Source organism: Leuresthes tenuis, unplaced genomic scaffold, assembly GCF_036924035.1.
Source record: "Leuresthes tenuis unplaced genomic scaffold, fLeuTen1.0.hap1 SCAF_7, whole genome shotgun sequence".
Taxonomy (NCBI): Eukaryota; Metazoa; Chordata; class Actinopteri; order Atheriniformes; family Atherinopsidae; genus Leuresthes; species Leuresthes tenuis.
Genome location: NW_027325361.1, coordinates 17,167,477 through 17,192,509, shown reverse-complemented (window position 1 = coordinate 17,192,509; position 25,033 = coordinate 17,167,477). Strand labels below are relative to the sequence as shown.

At 44.2% G+C, this 25,033-nt stretch overlaps 1 protein-coding gene across 7 annotated transcripts; it reads right to left on the bottom strand.

Annotated features, from left to right (window-relative positions):
- Window positions 1-635: 635 nt before the first annotated feature.
- On the bottom strand, window positions 636-24,652 carry ap3d1 (adaptor related protein complex 3 subunit delta 1). Of its 7 annotated transcripts, none has more exons than XM_072389601.1 (35): window positions 24,318-24,652; window positions 21,331-21,426; window positions 19,917-19,997; window positions 19,606-19,686; window positions 19,406-19,513; window positions 19,160-19,289; window positions 17,399-17,538; window positions 17,236-17,309; window positions 17,067-17,116; window positions 16,874-16,923; window positions 16,489-16,537; window positions 14,445-14,590; window positions 14,135-14,283; window positions 13,783-14,013; window positions 13,332-13,563; window positions 13,042-13,187; window positions 12,713-12,854; window positions 12,349-12,420; window positions 12,186-12,261; window positions 11,730-11,929; window positions 11,363-11,436; window positions 10,560-10,583; window positions 9,161-9,333; window positions 8,848-8,981; window positions 8,371-8,424; window positions 6,862-6,975; window positions 6,429-6,593; window positions 5,997-6,044; window positions 5,665-5,685; window positions 5,090-5,279; window positions 4,809-4,897; window positions 4,077-4,162; window positions 3,631-3,752; window positions 3,349-3,428; window positions 636-3,251 (listed from the first exon to the last, which is right to left on the bottom strand). In XM_072389601.1, exons 1-35 carry the CDS (start codon window positions 24,411-24,413, stop codon window positions 3,156-3,158), a joined length of 3,819 nt encoding a protein of 1,272 aa, XP_072245702.1. In that variant the 5' UTR covers window positions 24,414-24,652; the 3' UTR covers window positions 636-3,155. The 7 variants fall into 7 exon arrangements, with proteins under 7 accessions (XP_072245702.1, XP_072245703.1, XP_072245704.1 ...); XM_072389602.1 differs by having other exon boundaries at window positions 8,848-8,991; window positions 9,174-9,333; XM_072389603.1 differs by lacking the exon at window positions 5,665-5,685.
- Window positions 24,653-25,033: the final 381 nt, after the last annotated feature.

Genomic DNA, 25,033 nt, shown 5'->3' with positions numbered 1-25,033 from the left:
ATTCGAGTAAAACAAACATCTGAGCTGAGCTGCTCGAATGCTTATACAGTGGCGATACCCCCATTTAATGTCATTTCAGGAAGAAAACGCCTTCGACATCTTGAGGTCTTATTCTGAAAGTCTAAACAGGAAACACAGTCATCCTAGCCGAGACGTTGGTGAAACCTGTCCTGCCGTCTCGCTCGTGTGTGAACCATGATAGCTCGTGAAAGCGATATTTGCATTCAAACAAATTAGATATACAAACAAATTCTGAGGTTTTTAATCACTTTGACTTGTCTTGTCTTGTCTGAACGACTTGCTGTTAGCCAGCAGAGGTCTCGGTTAGTCGCGCTACTGAGCAAAGCTTTATGGGAACTGAAGTTCAAAACAGGAAATAATTGCTGTATCGGTCAAATTTAAAGTATAATTTTCCCTGTAAAGAGTATAACAAAATTCAAACACACATTTTATTTGTAACACAAAGAAAGAGTACAGAAGCTTCTTACAGCTTTTATTTCTAATTTGAGTTTTTTTTTTTTTTTTTTTTTAAAGGGAGTGTAGATAATTTATGTTGTCCCCTTTAAATCATGACATTGTACATTGTAAGCTTGATAGTTGAATATGGAGGGGAAAAAAAGACATGAACATTAAAATGTCATTTTGAGAGTATATTTCAATGTCACAAGCCAAACTTTGTAAAATAACTCACTACAACTGAACCAACAGAGATTTAAGACAAAGTGGGTTGCTTCTCAGTACACTGCTTCATGTGACCCGCTCTATTCAAATTATTCCGCCGAGCCCCACGCCCTAAGTTTCATAACACTAAACCGCAGCCCCCTTCCTTCCCCCTGTGTTTAATAATTTAAAACATTCAATGACATGTCTTTTAATTGTCTGAACTTAGAATTGATAAAAACACAATACCATCGAAAATTGAGATCGGTCAAGTAAACTTCTTTAAAAAAAAAAAAAAAAAATTCTTGAGGGGAAAAAAAAAAAGAAAAAAAAAAAGGACAATATGGAATGACAATGTTTGTTTAAGCATGTCCATGAAACAAACAGGGAAATAAAAAGTGTACATTCCTAATCATGCAATATATAAACTTTAATCTAATATTATGCACAGAATGATCAGAATAAGGACAATGGATGATTAGGCGAGTCGTTTCTGGGATTCACTGATATCAGTCATCTTCAGGAACAAGGAATACATACATAATTATCTTCTATTGACATTCCTGAAAAACAACTGATCACCTCCGTATTCAGACTCTACAACTAGACTGAATATCTAGTGGAATGGCTGAACTGACCTTCTGGTCACAGACATAATTATCACAGTTATCTACAATAGCAGACATATGTAAAGGGGCCTTACCAGTATATATGAACGGAGACGCTACCGAGTCAGTTTTTATCTTGCTACTACGAGGTTAGCTGGACGGGGTAATGACCTCAAACATGACTGACGCAAATTAAAGCATCAACTACCTCAGAGAGGCTGCCGAGAGGAACAAAAACAAAACAGACCTTCCATGCTCCTCATGACATGTTAATGCACAAAAAAAAAAAGTGGCAAGGCAGTTTCTGAAGGGCAAAGGAACGTCGGGGATTTATCTGGGTACTCGTCTGCTGGGTGGAGCCACTGTGATGCCAACGAAAAGCAGCACAGGCGCAAACATTTTACGAGTTCACATGAAGACAGCGTGGAGGCTTTCTCACAGTGAAAGCCAAAGCAACTCATATGGATTCAAAGGAAGCGTAAACAGAGTCTGCCAAGAAAGGGGAACTTCAATCTGTCAGAGCGGCTGTGGATAGTTCAGCTACATGGTCCTTGAGCTAGTCACAAGTTGACATTTTCAGAGATGTGACACGGACAGCTCTCTTATGCTAGATTATTCTGTCAGTGTGTTAGCCAGGTGGTGACAGAATTTAGAGGCTCCTGCACCGCAGTGCCTACACAGAACTAAACCATCTGTGAGTTGAAGACGAGGTGAGTATAAAGGGGTCTTTAACCTGACAGAAAACGGTCCTCTGCTGAAACAGAAATAACACTGTACATCTAACACTCTTGTTTAACTCGTGCCATTACTCTCCCATCTTCAAATTTTTTTATTTGTCGAAGGAATGATATGTTCAAAGTCCTGGGGGGGGGGGTCAGTCTTTAGCTTAGCAAAATTAGATCAGAGAGGAGATATTATCAGGAGAGAAGCAGAACTCTGCAAGTCTTAACAGGTGCTGGAATGGGTCAGACTTCAGGGCTAAGGCACAGAGCAAAATCACCGCACACATCACCAGTGGTGCCACACAACAACTCTGACTAACACCAGCAGATCTGCTCTGAGCCTCGCCAAAAGGCAAGTAGGGCAACAGCTGTTTCCCAGTTTAAAACCCCTGCCTTTTAGTGTATTTAGCTTTGGTTTCATCTATGGTCAATGCAGCTGTCCAGTGTCTGGTCTTGTCCAAGCATCAGGTCAGTGGTGGGTGAACAGGTTAGTGAACCACCACCCCCCTCCCAGACTAGGACCAGTCCGAAACATTGTTTTTCCAGGCCTTTGGAGACGAGCAGCACTACTGTTTAGAGAGCGGAAAGAAGGGGGTGAGGCAAAGGCGCAGACAGGCTTCAGACAAAAAGAAGAAGAAGAAAAAACCCAAACAAAGAGGACAAAAAAAAAAATAATTCAAACAGTAAAAATACAATTCAACCATTAACAGCAAAAGTCCAGTTGTCAACATTACATTACATGACTGTCACAGACTGACTTGCCAACAGTGGAGGGTGGGAAAGGTAACACAGGAGGCATCCAGAAACAGAAGCTCAGTGTTGAGTCAGGGGGTGGAACACGGTGGCCGTTTCAAAACCAGGAAGTAAAAAAAGAAAGTGCACTGCAGAGAAGACGAAGCATGTACACAGAGAGTCTGTAAAACAACATCAAGTACGAAGGAGTGACCACAGAGCTCAGAGTGCAGAGGAGAAACAAAAGTGTGGGGCACTGAAGTAGAAGTAAGAGGAGAGAAATCTTGCGAATCTCAGGACTAATAAATAGGGCGACGCTGGAAGTGCCAGCCGCAGTGTTTCGTAACAGGATTATGTTGTGTTTCAGTGGGGGAGCGGGTGGCATGGAGGGGTCGGGGGGGTGGGGGGGCACCCTGGGGCTTGTCGGACACAATCAGCACTGAGAAAAGGTCTGCTTGATCTCATCCAGCACATTCCCAAGCAGCGTCGGCTCGTCACATTTAGCGTCAATGGACACTGTCTGAGCAGACTGGGAAAGAGAAAGCAACAAAGTCAAAGTCACCGTCTGAACATTCATGAGTATGAAAATGTAAATCCACTGGTGAACGCTCAAGAAGTCCACTTACAGTTTTAACCAGCAGACAGACGTGGTGACCCTGGATAGACCTGCTGTACATGGAGGCGCAGGAGTCGATCCTCTCCACAACTAATCAGAGAACATGTCAGCACAGGCTTAAGTAACATCATACAACAATTAGCTTTTTTTTTTTTTTCTTCCTGTAAATTACACCAAATTTTGAATCATCAAAACAAACACTTTCTGGAAAACTGGAATGCAGTTCCTGTATATGAAGTGCCTTAATGTTTCAGGACAAACGTGACCACCTAAAGAACATAAAAGTGTGTACCAGAAAAGTGGTGGTGGAAGCAGATCCTGGCCAGTAGATGGTGGAAGGGCATGTTAACGCCCTCCAGTCTGATGGAGCTGCTCTTCAGGTCTCCCGACTCCAGGAGCTTTGCAAATGCATCACTGGTAAAGACGAATGAACACATTTAATATTCCACAGCAAAAAGTTTTAGTGAACTTCACAAAAAGAGCATCCCAGACTCACCCTCCTCTAGCACCGAGCACAGCACTTGTTAAAATGACTGAAAAGCTTGCTCAAAAGAGGACCCATTTTTAACCTGGTCATCCTACAACCTTAAAGAAAATCATTTTAAGTTTTCTACAAACTAAAAACCCCACTAAACCTAAAAAAACAAACTCTGCAATGGGGTGGCACACCGTCACGTTTACCAAAGTGACCACAGAGTTATTAATATGGCCGAAGTGTGAGACAATCAAATCACCAACCTGTAACAAGGAGTAGTGATTAGGTAGGAGGTGCAGGTAAAGTGCAGTTTGAAGTCCAGTTTTTCATGAGTGGAGGAGTCTTCATTCTGTGGAAACGAAACGCAACAGAAAAACCAGTGAGACATGTTACCAAACCACATCCGAGGGTGGCTGGGATCCCTCGTTCTTCTCTTCTCACGATGTCACTCTGCACAAAGAAAGAGTGCTCGCATTCAGAGGTTTATGCAGCAGCAGTCAAAGTTTTTGGATGGGCCTAAAACTATTCGTGATACAAAATCCCAGCAAACTGGTTTTCGTGCAGATGTTTAAAAAAGCTCAAACAAAACCCAAAAGCTCCGATAGCAGTGTTCTATTGCTATTCGTGATAACGTTGGTGTGAAAGCTCCAGGTTATGACAATCTGATACTGTCACAGAGGCTCAGGCGCCACACAAACAGCATCCTCTGTGGGAGGAAATAACTCCTCGTAATGTGGACTCTGGGTTGTAAACAAAAAAAGCTGTGCACACAGTCAGAAAAAAAAACTTTAACTAGGTCATTTACTGATAAGCCTTTGGAAAGAATCAAGCGTTTGCATAACTAGACCCAAAACTGCCTTCCAGTCAATGACTTCCTCTCCATAATCTTACTTGCGTAAGTTACTTAAAATGGCTTTAACTGCGTGTGAAAACGTCGAAACAAAGAAGAGTTGGCGGCAAAATATACATGGAAAAGCGTGCGTTTTGCAACCAACCTTGACAATGAAGGTGACAGTCCCCTTCAGCTTCTGTGGCATGATGATGCTTTGCACAGTGAAGACGAACCGTGCCTCGTTGGACACTCCTAGAGGAGAAGAGAGAAGCTCGATGGTAAGTAATCGAGATCGATTTCTAACGAGAGGTCAGCGCAGTCGCTGTGAAACCTAAAGGACTACACTGCTCGTTTTAAGAATGGTACAGTAGAAACTACAACACAGGATTAACAAAAGCGTGTTTGCTGTGTGGACGTTGTTTTGGTTTAAAAAGAATCACTGACCAGGAGGAAGCTGGAAGGGGACAGTGAGGCCGTCGTGTGGACCCGAGCCTTCTGGCCTCTGCAGCTTGGAGTTCAGAGAATCCAGGACGTTGAACTCCATGGATTTGAGGAAGCTGTCACACTTGTTTTCAAATATAACTGACACCACCACCTGACTGCCATCCTGCAGGTTCCCCTGGATGTCGTACACCTTCAAAAGGGAAAAGTTTTTTTTGTTATTTAAGAAAAAGAAGTCGTAGAGGAAGTGGGAACTGTTATTCAAAGTCGTACGGTCTAATTTCCCCTCCCCTTCATTTTCAGAATTAAGCAATTATGAGACAGAAAAAGCATTCAGGAAACACAGTAAATCAGCTCGATTACCCCAACATTAAAGCACACATCACTGTTTCCTAGAACCAGCCTGAACAAAAGGTAGATAAACACAGGGACAGAATCATTCTCAGAAACTGAAGCCACACTGCTGAGCTACAGAGGCATCTGCCCCAGAGAACAGCCTGTGAAGAACAACAACAGCAGAAACACATCTAGAAAGAGCTTTTATGATGTTCCGTCACCCACAGAACTTTAACCAATACCTGATCAGCATCCTCCATCATCTTTAAAGAGAAGCAGAGAAAGTGAGAAAATCCGGATAATTGGATTTTTAAAAAAATCTGTTTTCTAAGATAAATTCCACAATGTGAAAAGCCTAAACACAATCATTATCATTCTGTTTCCATACAAAAATGGGTACATCCCTTTTGGGAAAGCGTGACAAAATCTTTGGGTATCAGAAATTAAATCAATTGCTCTGACTAAACTGAGACCAAATGGTGGACAGATCTATCAAAAAACAAGCAAGAAAATGAAAAAGAAAAAAGGCAAAAAGGCTGCCCTGCAGCAGCAGTATCCCATCACGGTCACTCACCATCTTGATGTAGGAGTTCTCAGCCAGCAGGCAGTAATTGGACATGGGCTGAAAGGAGAGAAGAGCTCAGGTCACGTCAGGCATTCTCTGCCACTCAGTGTGCTATCCGGGCAACAGGAGCTCGTTCTACGAAGCTGATGTGCTACAAGCAAAGGGGTGTGTGTGTGTGTGTGTGTTTGTCGTCAGTGGATTTCAACAGAGCTGCTGGGGAAAAGGATGATAAATTGGTCTGCCCTCACGCAGCATTAAATAATTTGTGGATTTGAGTCAGTGACTTGTTTTTTCCCCTCTAGGATGAAACTAGGGTCCCACTTCATGACTATAGGAAACATGAAAACTGACGAGGGTATAACAAAGATCAACGAAGGCCACATTCATAATCTGTGTACACACTGCTTTTGCTCACACTTGGGAGGTTAGTTCAACACTGACCGGAAGCGGCTCCTCGTCCTCCTCGACAGTGCCGTTCTGCACCGACTCTTCTCCTCCTCCGTCACTGTGGTGGTGGTGGTGGTGATGATGATGCTTCTTTTTCTTTTTCTTCTCCTTCTCCTCCTTCTCCTTTTTCTGCTTCTTCTTCTTGTGTTTGGAGGACTTCTAATCGTTAAAAAAAAACAAAAACAAAAGGAAGACGGACACAAATTAAGAGAAATCCTTACAAAATCCACACTGATCCAGAACCGAAACACGGCAACTGGAAGAAGTATTCCTCTAGAGACCAGAGAAGCTGGCCGATCTGCAAGCGCATCTTTTACACAAACTTGTAAGAATGAAAACCGCCCATGTGCTCGGAGCACTGAACTGGAATCTCGAGCATTGCAGCCAAACTTTGAACCTTGCAATTATCACATCAGTGGTGACTCACAGTCTCCTCCACCTCAGTGTCTTTGGGCTCGTCAGGCTCAGAGTCTGGCGCCGTTCCAGAGGGTTCCTCTGGGGTTGGAGCTGCTTCTGCCGCTGCTGCTACTGTTCCTGCTTCCTGTTCAGACACAAAAAAACCAACATATTAGCAACCATGGCATGTAACACATGGAGTAGGGTGTGCCACTTCTGTGTCAGGAGAGCCAAGTGATGACAGGGAGATCACACAGCGTGTCCAAAAAAAAAAAAAAGCAATACCCATAGAAGCTCTGTGAATCTACAAACATGACACATGCAGAATCAAGTCAAATAGGTAAACCACAAACAAGTGGCTTGTTTTAGGGTTACTGGATCGGTGCACAGGATCCTGGAGACAGCCTACATATATGCAGCTGTAAGATCCGTTATGCTAGTGCGACAGCCAGTGCAAAAACAAGTCTCTGGGGCTGATGGCCTAAATGATATCAAATGAACAAACACCTGACAGAATCAACGCATCATCACATATGAAGGTAATGAAGATTCATAACCAAGTCGGCGTCAACATCCGTGGTAAATGTCAAAAGCTGCTGGTAGTACGGTGGAAGTACCAGCAGCAGCATCAGCAGCCATTTCACATACTGCCCACAGTCCCAAGAGTTTGGAGGAGGCGATTTTCTTACGCTTAAAGAGCAAACTCTTAAAAAAGATGACACAACAGAAAAGGGACAAAAGACAGTTAAAGGCAACCTGCGGAGTTTTCTTTATAAACAAAGAAAAGTAATGTGTGCATATGTGTTTTTCCTATATATATATATATATATATATATATATATAAAAAATTTTTAAAAAAATTGTTAAAGGCCCATGTGACATGATGTCATGACACGATCCTCTTCCTGAAACATTGCTCCGCCGAATTAAAACACTCCACTGTGCACTTTTAACTATAAGCAATCGCTTTGAGAGTTTCTAAACTAGGTGGGTTTTCCTTTTTTTTTTTGTTTATCTTTGAAATACAACGACACTTTGCAGGAGCAATCAGAAGCAAAGAGGAGATCGACACCACATGACCACTGAGGAAGCAGTCACGATGACGTCACGATGACGTCACGATGGAGCTGGGACGCCAACAACAAAAAAAAAACAACAAAAAAAAACAATCCACATCAGACTTTTGCTCACCTTATACCCACTTTGACTTAAAAACTGACATGACATCCAGAAAGCAAAAGCTAAGGAGACCCACTGGCACAATGTGACAGATACACACTGTGTAAACACAAACATGCCAGCAAACAGGAGGAACAGCATTGAGTGACCCGTGGATGAAAGGAAATATTTAAAAAAAGAAAAAAAAAAGATGCAAGATGGGAGGGGGGAGGGGGGAAAAGAAAAATAATGCTCACGAAGAAGCTACTTCAACAAGGTGAACAGCAAATCTAATATAGGAAGGAGGTCCATGAGACACAGGGTTATGAAAGAGGAATGTGTAAACTGAGGAGGACATGGAGAGAGGGAGGGGCGACTCAACCTGGGTGTTAGAGGGCACTGGAGCGTTTGAGAGCCAGAAATCCAGATCCGAAACCTAGAAGAGGCAGGGAGGGAGAGGAGTGGCAGGAGGTGAGAGGGGTGAGGGCCAAACAGGTTCTGCATCTTAGTAGTATTCATGAAAACTGATACAGAGATTACACTGCACTATTTCATGAATAAATCAAGTATTTGGCAAGAGACCGCTACGAGAAAACTGATACTTGATCACTAGAGCTGACTGAAAGAGAGGCTGGGAGGAAGCAATGGAAGTGTTGAGTCAATGAAGATGATCAAACGTATCAATTTGTAAATAACTTTTTAACAGAAACTGCAGCTTGAGTGAAATGTTAGTCAGTTTTTGATCGCGAGTTGTAGGATCAGATAGATTTATCGGAGGTTTATGAGTGAAAGGAAATATGCTACCAAACTGTCCTGCTAGGCAGGAGGCGGCTTTGCTTCAACATGTTATGAGGCATACCTCAGCAGTGGTAGAAGTGGGCGGTGCTGCCACTTCGCTCGTGTCTTCTGATTGGACCACGGGCTCGTCAGCCTGACCCCCGAGAAGATCCTCCTCCTTTCCGTCATGTTTGTGTTTCTTCTTCTTCTTCTCTTCTTTGCTCTTCTGCGAAAGTAGGGGATGGAAAAAATTAATTCCCGTGGCGGTCGGGCAGGCTGAGGAGCACGCTCACCCACTCAGTCATCACAGTAAATCCAATTTAGTTTATTCCGAGAAGCAGTTTCATGAGCTAGACAGAAGCTAGGGAAAATCTGGAAAGTACTGGAAAAAAAACCTGAACCATTCACCTTCCTGTCTTTATCCTTCTTCTTCTCCTTCTTTTCTTTGCTGCTCTTCTTCTTGGGTTCCTGCGAGGCATTTTCTGTCTCTCCGTCCTCCGCTGGGCTCTTCAGAGCCTCTGCTGCACGGTGCGACCTGATGGGCAGCTTCTCGCTGTCCGCGAGCGGCCTGAGCAAAGAAAATTCACAGTTTCACTTTTCTCGCGAGAGTCTTGATGCGATTACGGTCCACCTGGTCTTAAAACCACGATCTGAAGAACACTTTCGGCATTCCTGCATTCTTTGAGGATTAATTTGTAGCATTGCAGATGCAGCAGTCCATCATACTCATATACATTTTCTGCAGCATAAAGCAGCTGAGGCTCATTCAAAAAAGTGTGTTCTCATTCCTCCAGTGGAGCTAGAAGCAATGGGCATTCCCAGCCAGTCAGCCTCCATACTAAAACATTCCTCCAAACTGAACGGATGATCTTGGAAGCGTTTTTCCTCAAAGATGGGCCCTTCTGAGTTAAAAGTATGCACTGTGGCCCCCTGCTGGCTATATTACATAAAGACAATGCTCTCTGACAGTATCCCCTCCTTCGGTTACACGTTTAACGTCTTTATTTAAAATCACTTGATTCTCATATTGTACATCCTATGTTAGGTTTGTGCTTCCAGGAGTTAATAGTCTTGGTTTATATTTTATTTCAATTAGTATGAGAAGCCAGAAAGAGTTTAGTTCAAAGTGGCACATACAAGATGTACTCGTGAACTTTAAATAAATAAAATTAAATAAATAAAAAACACTTTCTTAGCATTTAGATGCTCTTATACAAATGATTTTAAAGCATAACTTCTGTGACCATACTTACGATCTCATCAAAAAATCCCTTGTGGGGATTTGAAGGTATGCCTGATCTACTGAGCTCCACTGAGGAGAACCAGGGAAGTGTCAGCAAAATAAATACAGTATATATCCCCTGGATAAGTCTTCTAAAAGCATGCCGGTTATCTGGTTCCAGAATAAGTGCTAAAAATGCTTTTAGGCGTCTATTTTGAGAAGACAGCTGGCGAAAAAATGTAAGACCTGAAAACATCAGCAGCCAAGAACTTTTTAGTTTCCAATTGCTTGTTTTAACAACAGCTAACTTTGAAAGATCAATCAGAGTTTGTTCAGAAACAAAGATGCTGATATTTTCAAGCTTAGAAAGAAAAAAAAAAAAACAATATGGGAAAGAGAAAAGGGACAGCGAGAGTCCCAAAGCTACGATTAAAGTAGAGGCATTGAGGATACAAGGGAAGAAGAGCAACTAGAGGAAGCAGCTACTGTAAACTCCAAACGTGGTTAGGAGAGAGACAGCGGCAGACGGGTTAGAGTCAGGGCCCAGGTCCCGAGGCTGGGGTGCTACTCACCTGCGCCCAGCCGATTCCACCAAACTGCCCACACACAGAGGCAGTGATGGGTGTGTGGAGGCACGGAAAAGAGGAAGCAGAAAGCAGAATCCCATGAGAAGGAGTGTGAGGGAGGAAAGGGCAAAGTCACATTGACTTCAGCGCTGTAACCAGAAAGCTCAGGACACACAGCGCAGAGGGAACGTTTTCAGATACCTTCAGGTTTTCCACATTTTCTTAAAAATCAGGTTTCATGTCATCTTTAAATGTTTTCAATGGATTTTAGCCCCTTGACAATCTACGCAATGGCCAGACAAACAAGTGTTTGGAGAAATTTTGTAAACGTGTTACACAGTAATCAAAGACGATCCTTTCCTCTCAGAAATGATCCTACATGCTTGGGAGACCTCTGCTACTCCCATGTTCGACTGTAGGGATGCTATCAGTGAGGCGACAGTTTCCTCCACACACACACTGATGGGAAATGTAGTTCACCGTCTCAGTCTTGACTTGATCAGATCTGAGAGCTATTCAGGTAAGATTTAAAAGTTGTGGAAGACACTGTGGAACGCTATGCGCAGAATGAGGAAACAATCGATTTTAAGTCCCAAACGTAAAATGTGGAAAACCTAAATAGGTTTAAAAACTTCTGCTAAGACCAGGAATAAAAACTCAAACAAATACTTGGCTAAAACTTTGGGCTGAAAATGTCAATTCTATTAATAGATTGATCGTTTTTAAAAAAATCTACTTTTAAATCAGGAATTCAGCTGATGAGTTTGTGAGCTTAAGCAGAACTGGGATCTGTAAAACGGGGGACTCACTTGTCCAGGTCGATGTCCAGCGCTTTGTGAGGGTCATTGGGGTCTTTGTCATCGTCATCACTGGGTAAGGCATTCTGAGGCAACAAGAGGGCACAATCAATGCAGCAGAGTTGATATTTTGTGAAACGGATCGGTTATCACAACAATAGGTTCACTGAGATGCTGACTCCCAGACTTTGTCGTCTCAGACATGAAATAAAAAGAGGGATAATCATGGCATTTCATCCTCGTCGTGACGTGTCCACCGATAAATAGCTTTGTAGTCTGAGAAATGCACTATTATCCTGTCAATATCACATCAACGGGTCACCATCAAATATCAAAAATCATCTTTGTGTTTCTGTCTGACAGGAGCTTCCCAGCCCACCTCTGGCATCTCCTCGGTTACGATGTCGACCATGTGCGCGGGTGTGATGTCCTCCTCGCTCTCTGGACCCGAATCGTGTTTCCTCCCTCGGCCGCTGCGCTTTTCTTTCCTCTTCTTCTTGTCCTTCTTCTTCTTCTCGGCCCTCTCTTTCTGCCGGCGCTCCTCCTCCAGCTTCACGTACTGGTCGGACATCGGCAGACCTGTGGAGCGGACGCCAGCCATGGCAACACGCGGCTTAAAAACTGGAAGGCAAACATGCTGCGAATCGTCATTTCTGAGAAATCGCAAACAACAAAAAGACACTGTACACAGAAACGGTAGCGGTGGATAAAGGCAAACAAACGCTACGGAGAACCTGATATGTGGCGAAAAATGTACTTTAAACATCTTTATTTCTGGTCATACTGTAATTATGTCTCTACAGCATTAGTCATGAGCAAGGACAGTGTCTTCTACCTGGGACTTTGAGAGGCACACTGAGGTCTATCTGCACAACTGGGATGTGCTCCACTCCAGGACCCTCTTGACACACCTATATATTAGAAATCTGGTAAATACTTCGCAGTGAAAAAGAAATGACTACCATTACTAAATGACTGGTGAAACATGGACAAAATACCTTTTGAGAGGATGGAGAGGCCTTGATGTAAAACGGGTTATTGGCTTGCTCCTGCTTCCTAGCTTCTCTCCTCTGGGAGCGGGGAAATAAAAAGTAGCAGCATGAATTAATCAATGCATAACAGCCTACCTCAGTTATAGCACTGGCAGGAATCCACACCAGAAGCTATAAGACGCTAAAACTCTGAGAGGATCGATAGTTTGCGAGAGACTGCATCAAACATATTCATGTCTCGTCTTTCTGTTTCATGTTGACATCTTTACCCATTCCCAGCTACGTGGCACCGAGTGAAATAAATTGCTAACGTGGGCTAATCTACAGAACAGCAGAGCTCCGTGGCTCTGTTCAGTGCACCGATGCTTACCCTTGCCAGCTCTTTCTCGTCCACCTCTGTGTGACGGGGACGGGAGTGTTTGGGCTCCTCCTTTGCAAATATTGCCTTCGGCTGCTCATCCTCAGACTCGCTTTCAGATGGAGGCTCATTGATCCAAGCATCCAGGTCCAGGCTACACAAAGAATCATGGTGACACGCAAAGAAACGCTCAATATCCATGCAATTAAAGTTGAAATTATTTTTGAAGGTACAGCACAATAGTAAAAACGGATACTTTGTATTATAAATTAGAAACGGTACAAAATATCTAACAATACTGTTTTTAACATGGGCGTTCTTCATTTCCTGAGCCAACTCACCCTTCAGGAACAGGTACTTTCTTCTGTGCCTTGGGGGCTACAGGGTTGAGCTCTCCTGCAAACAAAGCAATGACTTCTTCTGCTACTTCGACATCCTTCTGCTGCAGTTTCTGGATGTACTTGACCAGCTGCAGGATGCAGGACGCCTGAGAACACAGGATGAGGCGTCGTGGATTACGGTTGCTTTTCTCAATTGCGTGTCGTTAGCAGCCTTGTGATTTGGACAGTGTTAAAAGTCAAAAGACCGAGCCCGGCTCAGGTGTGACCCATTCACTCCTCGCACGTCTTACCCGCTCCTGCACCTCCAAGTTGGCGCTCTGGACAAACAGCGGCAGCCTGTCTATCATCAGCTGGCTGGTCTCCTGCGCGGCCGTGCTGTCCGTGTTCCCCTCCTGACTTTTGAGCACAGTGGCAAACAGCTTGGCGGCGTTCTGCACATACACGGCCTGGATGTGGCCCGGCAGGGTGGCCACCTTTGGCCGCAGCATGGCTTCCAACGTCTGCATCGGGTTCTCAAGGTGTCTGTTAAAGGAGGGAGGATTTCTGTTAATACTGAAAAAGAAAAAGGAAAAAAAACATTCCCTGTTCTCTGAAAGTATTCTAAATTATTCTTAATACAAATTATCTCTTTTTCTTTTGACAGGTAGAAAGATTAAACAGGGGGCAAGCCATCATGTATTTGTCACCAGTTGTTTGAACCCATCCCCACGTGGCGCATCCCAGTTGGAAATATCAACTCACTCAGAGAACTCGCCGCAGATCCACGCTGAGGCGTACAATACTTCACAGATGCCGTTTCGCTGCATGTTCCCAGTCAAAAGGTGGGCATTGTCCAGCAGAGTCGCCATCTGGGCAACAGCAAATACCCGGATGGCTTTGACCCGAATAGCCACGTCCAGCATCTGAGAGGCTATGAGGTGGCCGTGTCGCGTGCCCTCTAATCGCGTAAGCTCCACCAGGATACTGATGTACCTGTCGAGCACATACGGAAAAGAGGTGGCTTCAACAATCAGGAAGCGAGAAAACCCATCAAGGAGAGTTTAGAGAACCGAGACTGAAACACGGGACAATGACGACAAGAAGTAAAACTGACCATTCAAAGTTGGTGATGTACTGGTAGTTGCTCTGGCTGCAGATGTCGATGATTTTGGTGAGCAGTTCATCTCTGTAGGTGGTGCCTTCTGCTTTGTCTACATGCAGCATCAGCTTCTTGACAATCTCCATCAAGTTCTTCTTGGATACCTGGAAAGAGTAGAAACCAAATCAATGGCAATGGCTTAATAGACATGTCACCCAATATCACTTCTGCTTAAAATAAATAAATAAGACAGCACAATTATTACATTTTGTAAAGCACAGTTCTGTTGGAGGATTGTTGAAGAGCAGAGGATTTGTCTCCTTACCATGCCATACAGCAGGTCCAGGGCTCTGAGACGAATGGATTCATCCTTGTCATCTAAACACTGGAGGATGAGGTCCTTATGAGACTGCACCGACTTGGGATGGGTCTTCAGGATCTTTGACATGGCCAGTAGGCCCAGGTACTTCACTTTCGTAAGGATAAAAAAAACACACATGGCCTCAGTGGACTTAATGGCAGATAGATCTCATATGAGGAATCTATTTAAAGAGCTCACTGCATCTACACATCATCATTTATAAATCTGACTTTCCTGTAGGACCAATACTGATACAGTGTTGGTTTGCAGACAAACTGCTTGTTTTGGAGACCAAAGGCTTCCCGAGTAAAGACAGTAAGTTCAGTCCTACAGTACTACACTTAGATACTGAAAGATCTGACATGTATTTACTCTAAAAACCTTGCTGGTACATGGAAAATATTCATCTATAAATCAATATGTAATATTATTACGGTCTGGCTATTCTTACTTTACTGAAATAATCTCAGAACTTCCATGAAAAACACAAAAAGGAAAGAAACACAAAAACACACAGAACGATGGAAAGGACACGAACACACACACACACACACACGGGACACGGTAGTTTTGTTTAGCTTTGTCCTTTGCTGTATCCCTGGCAGCTCCTGCTCCCTCACCAAATGAAATTTTAAAGATTCAGAAATCTGCTGAAGCACGGTCTTCTGTCTATCATCTAATCTGGCACAGACTAATGCCTCTCAGCTTTCTGAATCGATATCAGACCTCGGGTTGAGGCAAAGCTGATCACAGCAGTGACGACATTACAGAAATGACTCAAACGATGACCGATGCCACCTTTAAACTAATTCTATAGTGTGTGGGGGGGTGGGGACAAAAGACCCCTGCAGAAGAGTAACGTTCTACCCTCGCAGTGCTTCTCCTGTTCATTAAAAACACCTCTGACACTACCGCTCTCCTCCACCAAAGAACAAAGCCTCTTGCATCCACACACACACTAAAAGTGATGACTCATTTTCTGCTTTTAGAAGCCAGCAACACATCAAAAGCCTCAAAGCATGACACTAAAAGTATGTCATCGACTTTTCCTCGGCAAGCTCTATTCATCTGCGATATTTTCACACAATTGGAAACTTCCGATACAGCCTATTCCCTCTTTATTCATTTTCTATTATAATTTATTCTATTCAGTTTTTGAAAGGGCTCCTTACTTCACTTACTAATCTTGTTCAAAATGCAGATAAATGCTATGTGATAAAAGTGTGACCATTTGCGCTTTCCGACCAGAAGAGAACCGGCTTGGTCCTTGGTTTCTCTTGTTCTCACCTCAAAACCAACTCACCAGTAGCATACTGACCCATTACGATCACAGCACCAGTTCCACGCCCCAGTCGGGTACAGTTGGCTGTTTGTTTGTACTGGTTTAGCTCATGCCCACTCCTGATTCCCACTGCGATCGGAGTGGAATCCGATTCTTGTTTTGAACAAATATTTTAGCTTCTGGATTAAAAGGCCCAGAATTTGGTTTGCGAATGTAAACCAAACTGGTTGAAATGGCCCTTCTGAAAGCCAGTAAGAGGTGTAGTGAAAGTACAAACAAACTGTAGGTTTACATTCTGCTCTACGACTACCAGAAGGCGTACAGACTACTCCACATACACACAGCTATCTATAAATGGAGCTCCAGATAACTCGAATGGCTGAATATAGCAATCTGAGCACCAACTGGTGGGCAAGGGAATGCATTTATGGAACCAGGCCTGATACCAAATAGCAGCATCTTGGCAGGTTTTTCATATTAAAACAACAATCCCACAGCCAGTGGTTCACTTTAAAACTGGGGTTTTCTGTGAGAAAGTGGTGGTTACTTCAGTACAATGGCATTCTGAGCAGGCCACCTAATCAAAAGTGAAAAGGTAGTAATGTTCGAGTTATCCAGAGTGAGGGGGTCTAAGCTGTCGTCGTCTAAAGGGGAGGACTGTTCCACAGTCAGAAACACACAGACAATGAGAAAATGACACACTGCAGGCATTGACAGAGGGCTCACAGTTCTGGTCCGAGTCTTCTATGAGGATTCGCAGTTTCTGCACACAGAGCTGTGGAAGAGGGGGGGACGAAAGAAAGAGGAGAGAGAAACAGAGGGGGGGGAGAAGGGCAGAACCATTAAGATCATTTCAAACCTTTCCTCACCAGTTTCCGTGTCGTCATGCAAGCACACTTCAAAGATCCAAAACAAAACGAACAACGGTGAGAGAAATGGAGAAATTTTTATTGCCCGTCAGACAGCTGCTGGGTTTCTACTTGAGATGCATCTGATCAGGCATGAAAGACTCGTGAAAGCATGCATTATGATGCAACTGGAGTGGAAAGGGTTATAATCAGCGTCTATCCGCACGAGTGTGCAGACAGACGACAAGAATTTGGAGGCCTACCTGGATACTAGCACTGTGGTTAGGCATCCCAGAGGACAAAGAGATCAACACTGCAACACATGACAAAGGCTCAATTAAATCACTTAGATCAGATGATCAGAACAAACCAACAAAAACTTTAGAATTAAATATCTGATCAGATCAATAGTTAAACAGCCCTAAGCTCTAATTCCCACAGATTCTCCGTACCAACCTGCAATTACAGTGTTGACACATTCATACAGCAGAGACATGGCAGAGGTGCTGTGAGTGGAGGAGGACCGGGTGCAAAACAGAGAGAAAGTGCACATTATTGTGGATGCTTTTCATCACATCTTTTACCACCAGTGGGGAGAATAATGCTGGGAGGTGCATCATCTTACCTGTGGATTAGGTTGGTTAGAGGTTCAATAAGCTTCTTTCCCAGCCGTGGCTCCAGAGGTGTCAGAGCGCCAAACTGTAAAAGAGCGTCGGGATCCTTCAGTAAAAAGCAACTATCGCAGGCATGTGACATTTGTTTTCCCTCGTGTACACTTTCTAACTCACCAGCTTGATAATCTTTATGAGAACCCAGTTATTTGTAGAAGAGGTCATGAGTTTAAAGAAAAGTGGGGCCAGAGACAAGTAGTTCTTGGGATTCCGCCTGGCGAGCTCACAGATAACATTTACTGCTGCCGACTGGACACCTGAAAGTGGGGAAAATAACACGTTAAACAGGCTCTTAACAGAATTTTGTGCTCCTGACATAACGTGAATCAAGTGTGGTACAAACAAGGATGTGACACGTCACAGTAAATACTAAAGTCACTGCTGCAGTAACAATACTGTCGAGTGTTTTATGTTCAGCACATTCTTAACCACAAAAGATGAATGCTCTTCAGCTCACATCCCATTTGAAATAGCATTTTAACACAGAAGCTTTTAGATCATGGAGCCCCTTAAGGAATCTTGACCCACTAAGTATAGATTCTGACAGGAAGTTAATAATTCACGAAGCCTGCTGGCACGGTTCTAGTTACAGTGTTGGGCAGCAGTGAGGGCTCCGCCCGCTCGGTATCACTTCATCGTCCAATGAAACGGCAAGGTTTTTGTATCCCGTGTCACATGAAAAACTTCCGTCTGAATTCATGATCTTTAAAATACAGGCAGCACGGGTACCGTTATCTTTGCAACACTTCTGTTTTTGGCGAGTGAACTCATTTCTTCTGCACGTGTGGGATGCCAAATGTTGTACAAACCTCTGGGGAGACTCATCTGTGGCTCTTTGCTGAAGGGGTCGTGCTGCTTTTACTGTCATTTTTAAAGTGAAGATTAAATCTGTTCAAAGTTGTCACTTCTTTCCCCTTTAGAAACGTTCTAAACGTTGCCTCCCAACCCCTATCATCACTTTCGTACCGCTGCAATCACTGTTGTGGTCCTGGCCACATTCAAGCCAAAAATACTGAGCGCCAACTCAGCTGACCGCTGTCTTTATTGCCGTACTGGTAATGCCTGTATGGCTCTATTTTTCACTATTACTCTCTGTGGCTTTAATGAGCGTTTTAAGATTTGAATCCCTGCCCCACCCCGCGTCAATTTAAAACCATCTCAAAACAGGACTGCCTGGAATAACAGATCGTTTTACTCGATGGGACTTTCTTGGCTAAGTGAATGGTGAACATTAAAAAAAAAAAAACAACAACATTTACCTTGATCTTATCATCCGATTAAAGGATTTGCTTCAAATATTCATTAAGCTTTTTTCCATGTTCTACAGCATACATTAATTTGGAGCACAGACAGGTTTCTTTTCTTGTCCCCTGAGAGTATCCACAGAGGATGTTTCTTTGTCCATCTTTGCAACATCTGACCTGACAACACCTGAGCCGAATCTGAAGCACCCGCACGGCTGGTTCTCAGAGCGGCAAACTGTGTGTGGACCGACTACATGGAAGGAAACACTCCACTTATAGACTTAGAAATAACACTATTATTTTTGAGACGATACCAATTTTTCTACAGGACTGTAATTCGGTTAAATACCGTTCATGGCATCAAGCCAGTAAAGCATCCTGTGAGATGAGTCTTTCCATTTAATTGCCCGACTGCCCCGGCTGTCTCGCATCTCTCATATCTTATATTGTTCCTTGCTGAATAATTCACGGGGGGGTGTCAGATGACAGCATACGTCCGTCCCCAGGAAGTTGCAGCTGCATTTATGGTTTACCTTGAATGTGAAAATTACATGCAGCCCAAACCAAAGCTGCAGCAAAGATTGCTAGTTGAACTAAATTGACTAAAAACGGACACAGTGGAATTTCTTGATACCTGGGTCTGGGTCTTCCAGTTTTTCCTTGAGTCTGGGGAAGGCAGGGCGCAGGGACTCCGGGTACTTCAAAAACACTTTGTACATGATCAACACAGCTTTCTTCCTGATGTAGGGTTTAGTGTGGGACATCTAAAGAGGAAAATCATCAGCAGCAGGTCAAAAATTTACCAAAAGGTAAGTGATAGGACACAGGAGGCTAGAGAATAAGCCCTGTGGGTAAACTTGACATATTCTCCGAGACTCACCAGTGTCATGATGTCATTAGCGAGGTCCCGAGCAAGGTCAGGGGTCACGAAACAAGAGAGGCCAGTCAGGGCGACGCCTGTGTCGTACTGGTTGGGACTACTGAGATCCTGAGAGAGAAATGGTAAAAGTAGAAAAGAAGTCAACGAGACAGAAAAAATAAAATAAATAAAAGATCACCAAAAAAAAGCACATCTCTGACCTTTCGGATCTGATTGGTTGTCAGCATGATGACGTCTGTGCTCTCATGAAAGCACTGCGAAGCAGCCAAGTAGCCAATCCTCTGCGGGGGGGAAAGAAATATATTACAGGATCAAAAAACACATCCATCAACCTGCAGCAGGCGCTCGGAGGCGATCTGCTGCGAGTATTTCCAGTGCGACACAAGGATGAATCTTAACCGAGTGTCACAAACCTGTCCTGAACTTCTGCAAACATCACATATGATACTTGTGTCATATGATACTTTCTAGTCCAGCATTGTCAAGATATATAGCGGCATTCCAGTCATACCTTGTATGTGAACTTCGAAGAACTCATGACTTCCACGATGTTAAAAGCCGCCCAGCTGACATCATAGCCCAGCATCTGAAGCTGTAACACATAGCAGACAGATGACAGATGTGCAGAGCAACAGGAGCGGGGCTCCAAACTGTCCCAGCGGAGCGCAGGGAAACAGAATTGAGCTATAAACTCTCACAATGAGTGCAGATGCCAACTAAAGTAATATATCTGAGTCTGAAAGTGCACGTTCACTAAAAATAGAGAGACTGATTCCATTCAGGAATTCGCAGGCTTTGCACGCACGTCAAAACGAGCCGTCACATCTGAAGCGAGTGGGACTGATTTACAATAGCGGAATCTAGTCGGTAGAATAAGCCTCGCTGGCTTTTGAGTGGCTTGTTTTTAAAAGACAGCCTATCTGGAACATCACCTGTAAATAAGAATATGTTTGGGGTCGTCAAACCAGAGACTATTTCATGTTTTTGTTACTTCTTCCCTTCATGGATGCAGGGACTGCAGCATCCTGAATAAAAGGAAAATATGTTCGTGTGTTCATCAGAAAATGCCAACTTTGAACTCCACCAGCTTATTGGATCTTCTCTTGATCACACGAATCTCAAAATGAGGCGCACCGGGTTACTGGATAAGGTTTAAGGGTATTTTTTTAAAATCCAGCTACCAAGGAGCTGCAGCACATCCCGCTTCATCCAACACGGCAGATACAAAATAAACGTCCGCAGCTCTTTTCTCAGATGCACTTCATAGACTGTGCACGAGCACTTGTCTCACAGTTGGCTGCGCACAGGGAGGAATATGCAACTTGTCCCAGAAGAAAGATGGGCTGTGTCAATGGAAACGATCTTGTAGCTCACCGTCTCCCTCACAGTGGGTGGAAAGACACACTGTTTGTGTTTTAACAGCAGTGCAATGAGTAACTGATGCAGAAAGTTTGAATCTGTGAATGTCTCTTATAACGGGTGAAGTGCACGTCATGCCTTGGGGTAGGAAAAGCACACCTGGCTCCATCTATCCATGTGTGCAGCAAAAAAAAAAAAAAAAAAAATGAACCAAAACACCAGAGGAGATTAGCACTGTTCTCTAGCAACTCGTGGTAAGAAGCTTTCATGCAAACAACCTTTTAAGAGCGTTAATGTGTCTGTCATAGGCCAATAATTGCATCTTTATTTTCAACCTTGAGCATTGAGAACTGCATTCATTTATTCCCTCCTCCTCCTCCTTTTAAAACCCCCAAACATGATTTTTTTTCAATAAATGCCGCAACGCCTCTGTATTCTACCACGAGAAGCACGGGCGGGCTTAAACCAACAAGCCTGCCCTGCGTCTCATCTGTATGTGCAGGAGTGTGTGCAGAGCAGACGGGACAGACGGAGCCAGTGAATGTGTGGAGGGTGGAGGATCTTACGTAGGTGAGCTTGCACACAGCGTTGGCTTTGACAGCGATGTTGTCTTGCTTGAGCTCCTGTTTGATCTCGTCGATGCATGTGGAGATGTACTTGGCCTGAGGACAGACAAGGGAGAGGACAAAACAACAGACACCAGATCAGATTAGGCAGAGCAATAACCGGAGTGGGAGGCTGCTCCTGAGCACAAGAAACGAGCTGGAAAAGCCTCACAGTATTGCTGCTACTCTATAGCCAGCAGAGGATGAACTGAATGAGCGCTTTGGCCGTCTCTCCATTATATATCATTTCTAATGCTACCAACACGGGCTGAGGGAGGGCACGGATTCATGGGCCAAACTCAATTTACAGGAACGGATGTCAAAAGCAGTTAAATAAATACACCATGCTAAGACATAAAATCCAACTATCCATCCTGAAAGAGCCAAAGATGTGAGCCAAACGCCACGTGAAAAAGTTTAATATGTGTCACTCCAACAGCACAGCTGCTAATAAGTTATGTAGCTACAAAAGGTTATTGGTCATTTAAAAGGCTATGTCATCCAAAAAAAACATTTGAAACTCTCCAGGAGCATCATGAACGAGAAAAGGAAACAGCTGTCCTTATGACCACTGCTATGATACAGCGTGTTACCTGAAATAATGAGAGCCGGGGGTGGATTTTATTCTGCAGGGCAGAGCAAGCGGAGTTACGACCTCTCATGCATTAAATCAGTCAACCATTGTTAAGAGGACCAACCTTGCAAAACAAACACACATATGGCTGTGTGGAGTGCGAGAGTGTGCTGGTCATGTGTGTGCAGTCATGAGACAGCACAGGGACAGAGGGGGGGGGGGGGGGGGGGTGTACTGAGCTCTGCTGCTCCGGGGGAAGCTGTGGCTCGCAGAACTGGAGAGAAGGCAGGGAGGGTTCAGATAAACTATCACCAGACGCACACAATGCTTCTCAATCACACTCTTCTTCAATTACCAATTCAGGAGCTACTGAAATAACTGGAATCGCTGACACGAGGCCAACATGGGCAACCTTCTCTTCCACAGACACATACTGAGCTGGAGGCACGCGGGAGGGCAAGGCAAACGGCTGGAAAACCATGGCGACCTTGTCAAACCGCGCTTAAGACATCCTCGCACTTTTCTGCGATACGACGAGTCTGCTCCAAAGGCGTGGGAGAGAGGCAGCGAATGAATGAATTGTGCAAAGACTCTGCACACATGTGAAAAACAAAGAGGCGAGCATGAGAAAACGTGGGGCCGGACGGGAAAAGAAAGTCAACACACACTCGGGAGTATGCGAGCAGAGTATTAATATTTCAGCAAACAGTCCACTGTTGACTAGGCAACCAGCACCTTATCTAGAAGGCTCAGGTTGAGTTACTTCTGACGCTCAGTTCTGAACCGTACACTGAATCAGGAGATCAACCGAGGATGGCCTTGAACTGCACAGCTGATCAAGTGCTCGCTTGTTTTCCCTTTCCCAAAAACAAAAAGTAGGCCCCTCTTAAGACACTGGTCTTCTGATGAGATGGAAAGCTGAGCAAGTTTGCCACGCTGGCAACGAAATCGACTGGAGAAGCCTGCCTTAGATTAGACACCCCAGCGCTACAATTCACACCTGGCCTACAGCTTGTAGCAGCCGTGCACAGCAACAGAAGCCACGTCCTTTAGTTCACGTCCACCCTAACATCGCATTTTTAAGGCATCAACCAGGTTAGACATCACCACCTTAAGGGAAAACGAGTTGACGTGAGGTATATAAAAACAGGGCTGCTCCGAACAGTGGCCCTCCTGCTCCACCCCCCCCCTCCACTCTGCTCTGATACTGTGATGAGCTGCCATTGCCCACAAAGCTGTGGCATGGATGACATCATCAGCCGCTCATGGGATGTTAAACACAAGCTGCTGGTTAATTCATTTCATGTACATTTGAGACGTGGCTTCGGCATTGCATGCAGAGGAGTCCATTTTGCGACGAGCGGCTCAAAGTGTGACCGATTTGTCAAATTTGGCCTCTTAATCACACTTTGTCCATGTAAGCGCACGCTGATCAGCCACAACTTTACCAACACCTGCCTGAAAACTGAGAGGAAACTTGGCACAAATGGGCATACGATGATCAACTCAGAGGTGGATACTGAAAGGCAAGAATGTCCCAATATTAGCTTATATATTAAAATCAAGAATTGGCCCCTCTAAAATGGATAATGTAATTCAGGATTAAGGTCTTTTATATACATCTTCTTTCCATTATTTTGTGCCTGGACGTGGCCTCACATCCTCACGTGACCAGTGCGTTTCTTTACGGTTGTTTTATTCTTTAAGATTGTGTACGTGGTGTCTTTGTGGTAATTTAGCTGTTAATCTGTTAGTAATAGTTTTCTGTGCATCACCAATGCTGTTCTTGAGCGTTTCTGGTCATTTTAGATCAATTAATGTGGTGCTTGTGTGACCTTTCTATGTCTGTTTCTATTGTTTTGTGTATTTTTTTTTTCTTTTTGGTAGACTTTCCAAAAACACATTTAATATAAAAAAGGGACCCCTCTGGTTCCCGGAGACTCGGTCTTGAAGGCCCGTTCAGTAATCCTTCGGTGTCTCAGGTTTGATCGCATTTATGCTGGAGAGTAATTTCCTGGTAAACTGTGATTCATTGCAGCCAGCTTCCTCTAACTGTTGGCAAGCTGTCACCGACAACCCTGCCCGTCGCTAAACACCCGATATGTTTCTGTAAAGTTACGAACAGCTGGCTTTCACTAATCTCTCATTAGGCAAACGCAAATCAGCAGCCTAAACTGCTGTGTGACACCGGCTGTGTGGTTAACCGCTAGCTGACGGCAGCAATGACTGGGCTAACGTTAACTTAACCCAGCGTTAGCCGTTAACGCTCGTTAGCTAGTCGCGGTATAACGGTGACGGCAATGCGAGTTGACTCAAAAACACCAATGAACGAGAGTCCGAAAATGTTTAAGGTGACGGCGTGTCGTCGTTTTACCTCATCTTCCTTGTGATTCCTAATGCCACGTACTAAATCCTGGAGGTTTTTATCGAACATCCGATCGATGCTCCCTTTGACAATCTTCAAAGCCATGACTGTCTGTGGCTTGTACCGCTTCGGTCCTGCGGGGCCAGGCGCCTTGCAGAGGTCTAGTGGGTGCCGACCGACCCGCTGGACTGTCTCTCATCCACCCGGGTACCGTGTGAGCAGGGTCCGCTGCCGTTTACCGAGCCCAGGCAGGTGAAGCTGCTGAGGCCAGACGGGGCGTCCTGAGCTGTGCAGAGACGCTGGCAATGGATCAGTGTAGGAAATGGCTGACAAAATGGCGTCTAAAGTCAGCTGACTGGAGTATTATGCGAGATTCTCATGTGGGAATCAGTGGAATTAAAGGTCCAGTGCCCCCAGTTCAGTTCAGAGCAGCCATCCGCTATGTGACACGCTCCTTAATGATGATAACGACACTCAGACCGGCAGATATTACTGAAAACGTTCATGGCTGAACACCGACATGAAGACAGAATTTTTGACAAGTTTTCCGAAACTCTCCGTTTAAAAAATGCAAAATAAGGATATGATAGGTAAATGTGATTGTTGACGGTTTCAAAAATCCCTTTTTATTGTCTCATTTTTTTTGTTTTGTCACGTTGGATCTTTATCTTTATTACATCTTAATACTGACAACAGCAATAAATAGATGGATAAATAGCAGCCCA

What these genes read in the sequence shown, in the direction of transcription:
- ap3d1 (XM_072389601.1), bottom strand. Translation starts at nt 24,413, where the DNA reads ATGGCTTTGAAGATTGTCAAAGGGAGCATCGATCGGATGTTCGATAAA. An exon ending in ACTGGAAGACCCAGACCCAG is followed by an intron (nt 17,539 to 19,159) that starts GTATCAAGAAAT and finishes CCCCACTTTCAG; the next exon opens with GTGTCCAGTCGGCAGCAGTA. An exon ending in TGTCAACACTGTAATTGCAG is followed by an intron (nt 16,924 to 17,066) that starts GTTGGTACGGAG and finishes CATGTGTTGCAG; the next exon opens with TGTTGATCTCTTTGTCCTCT.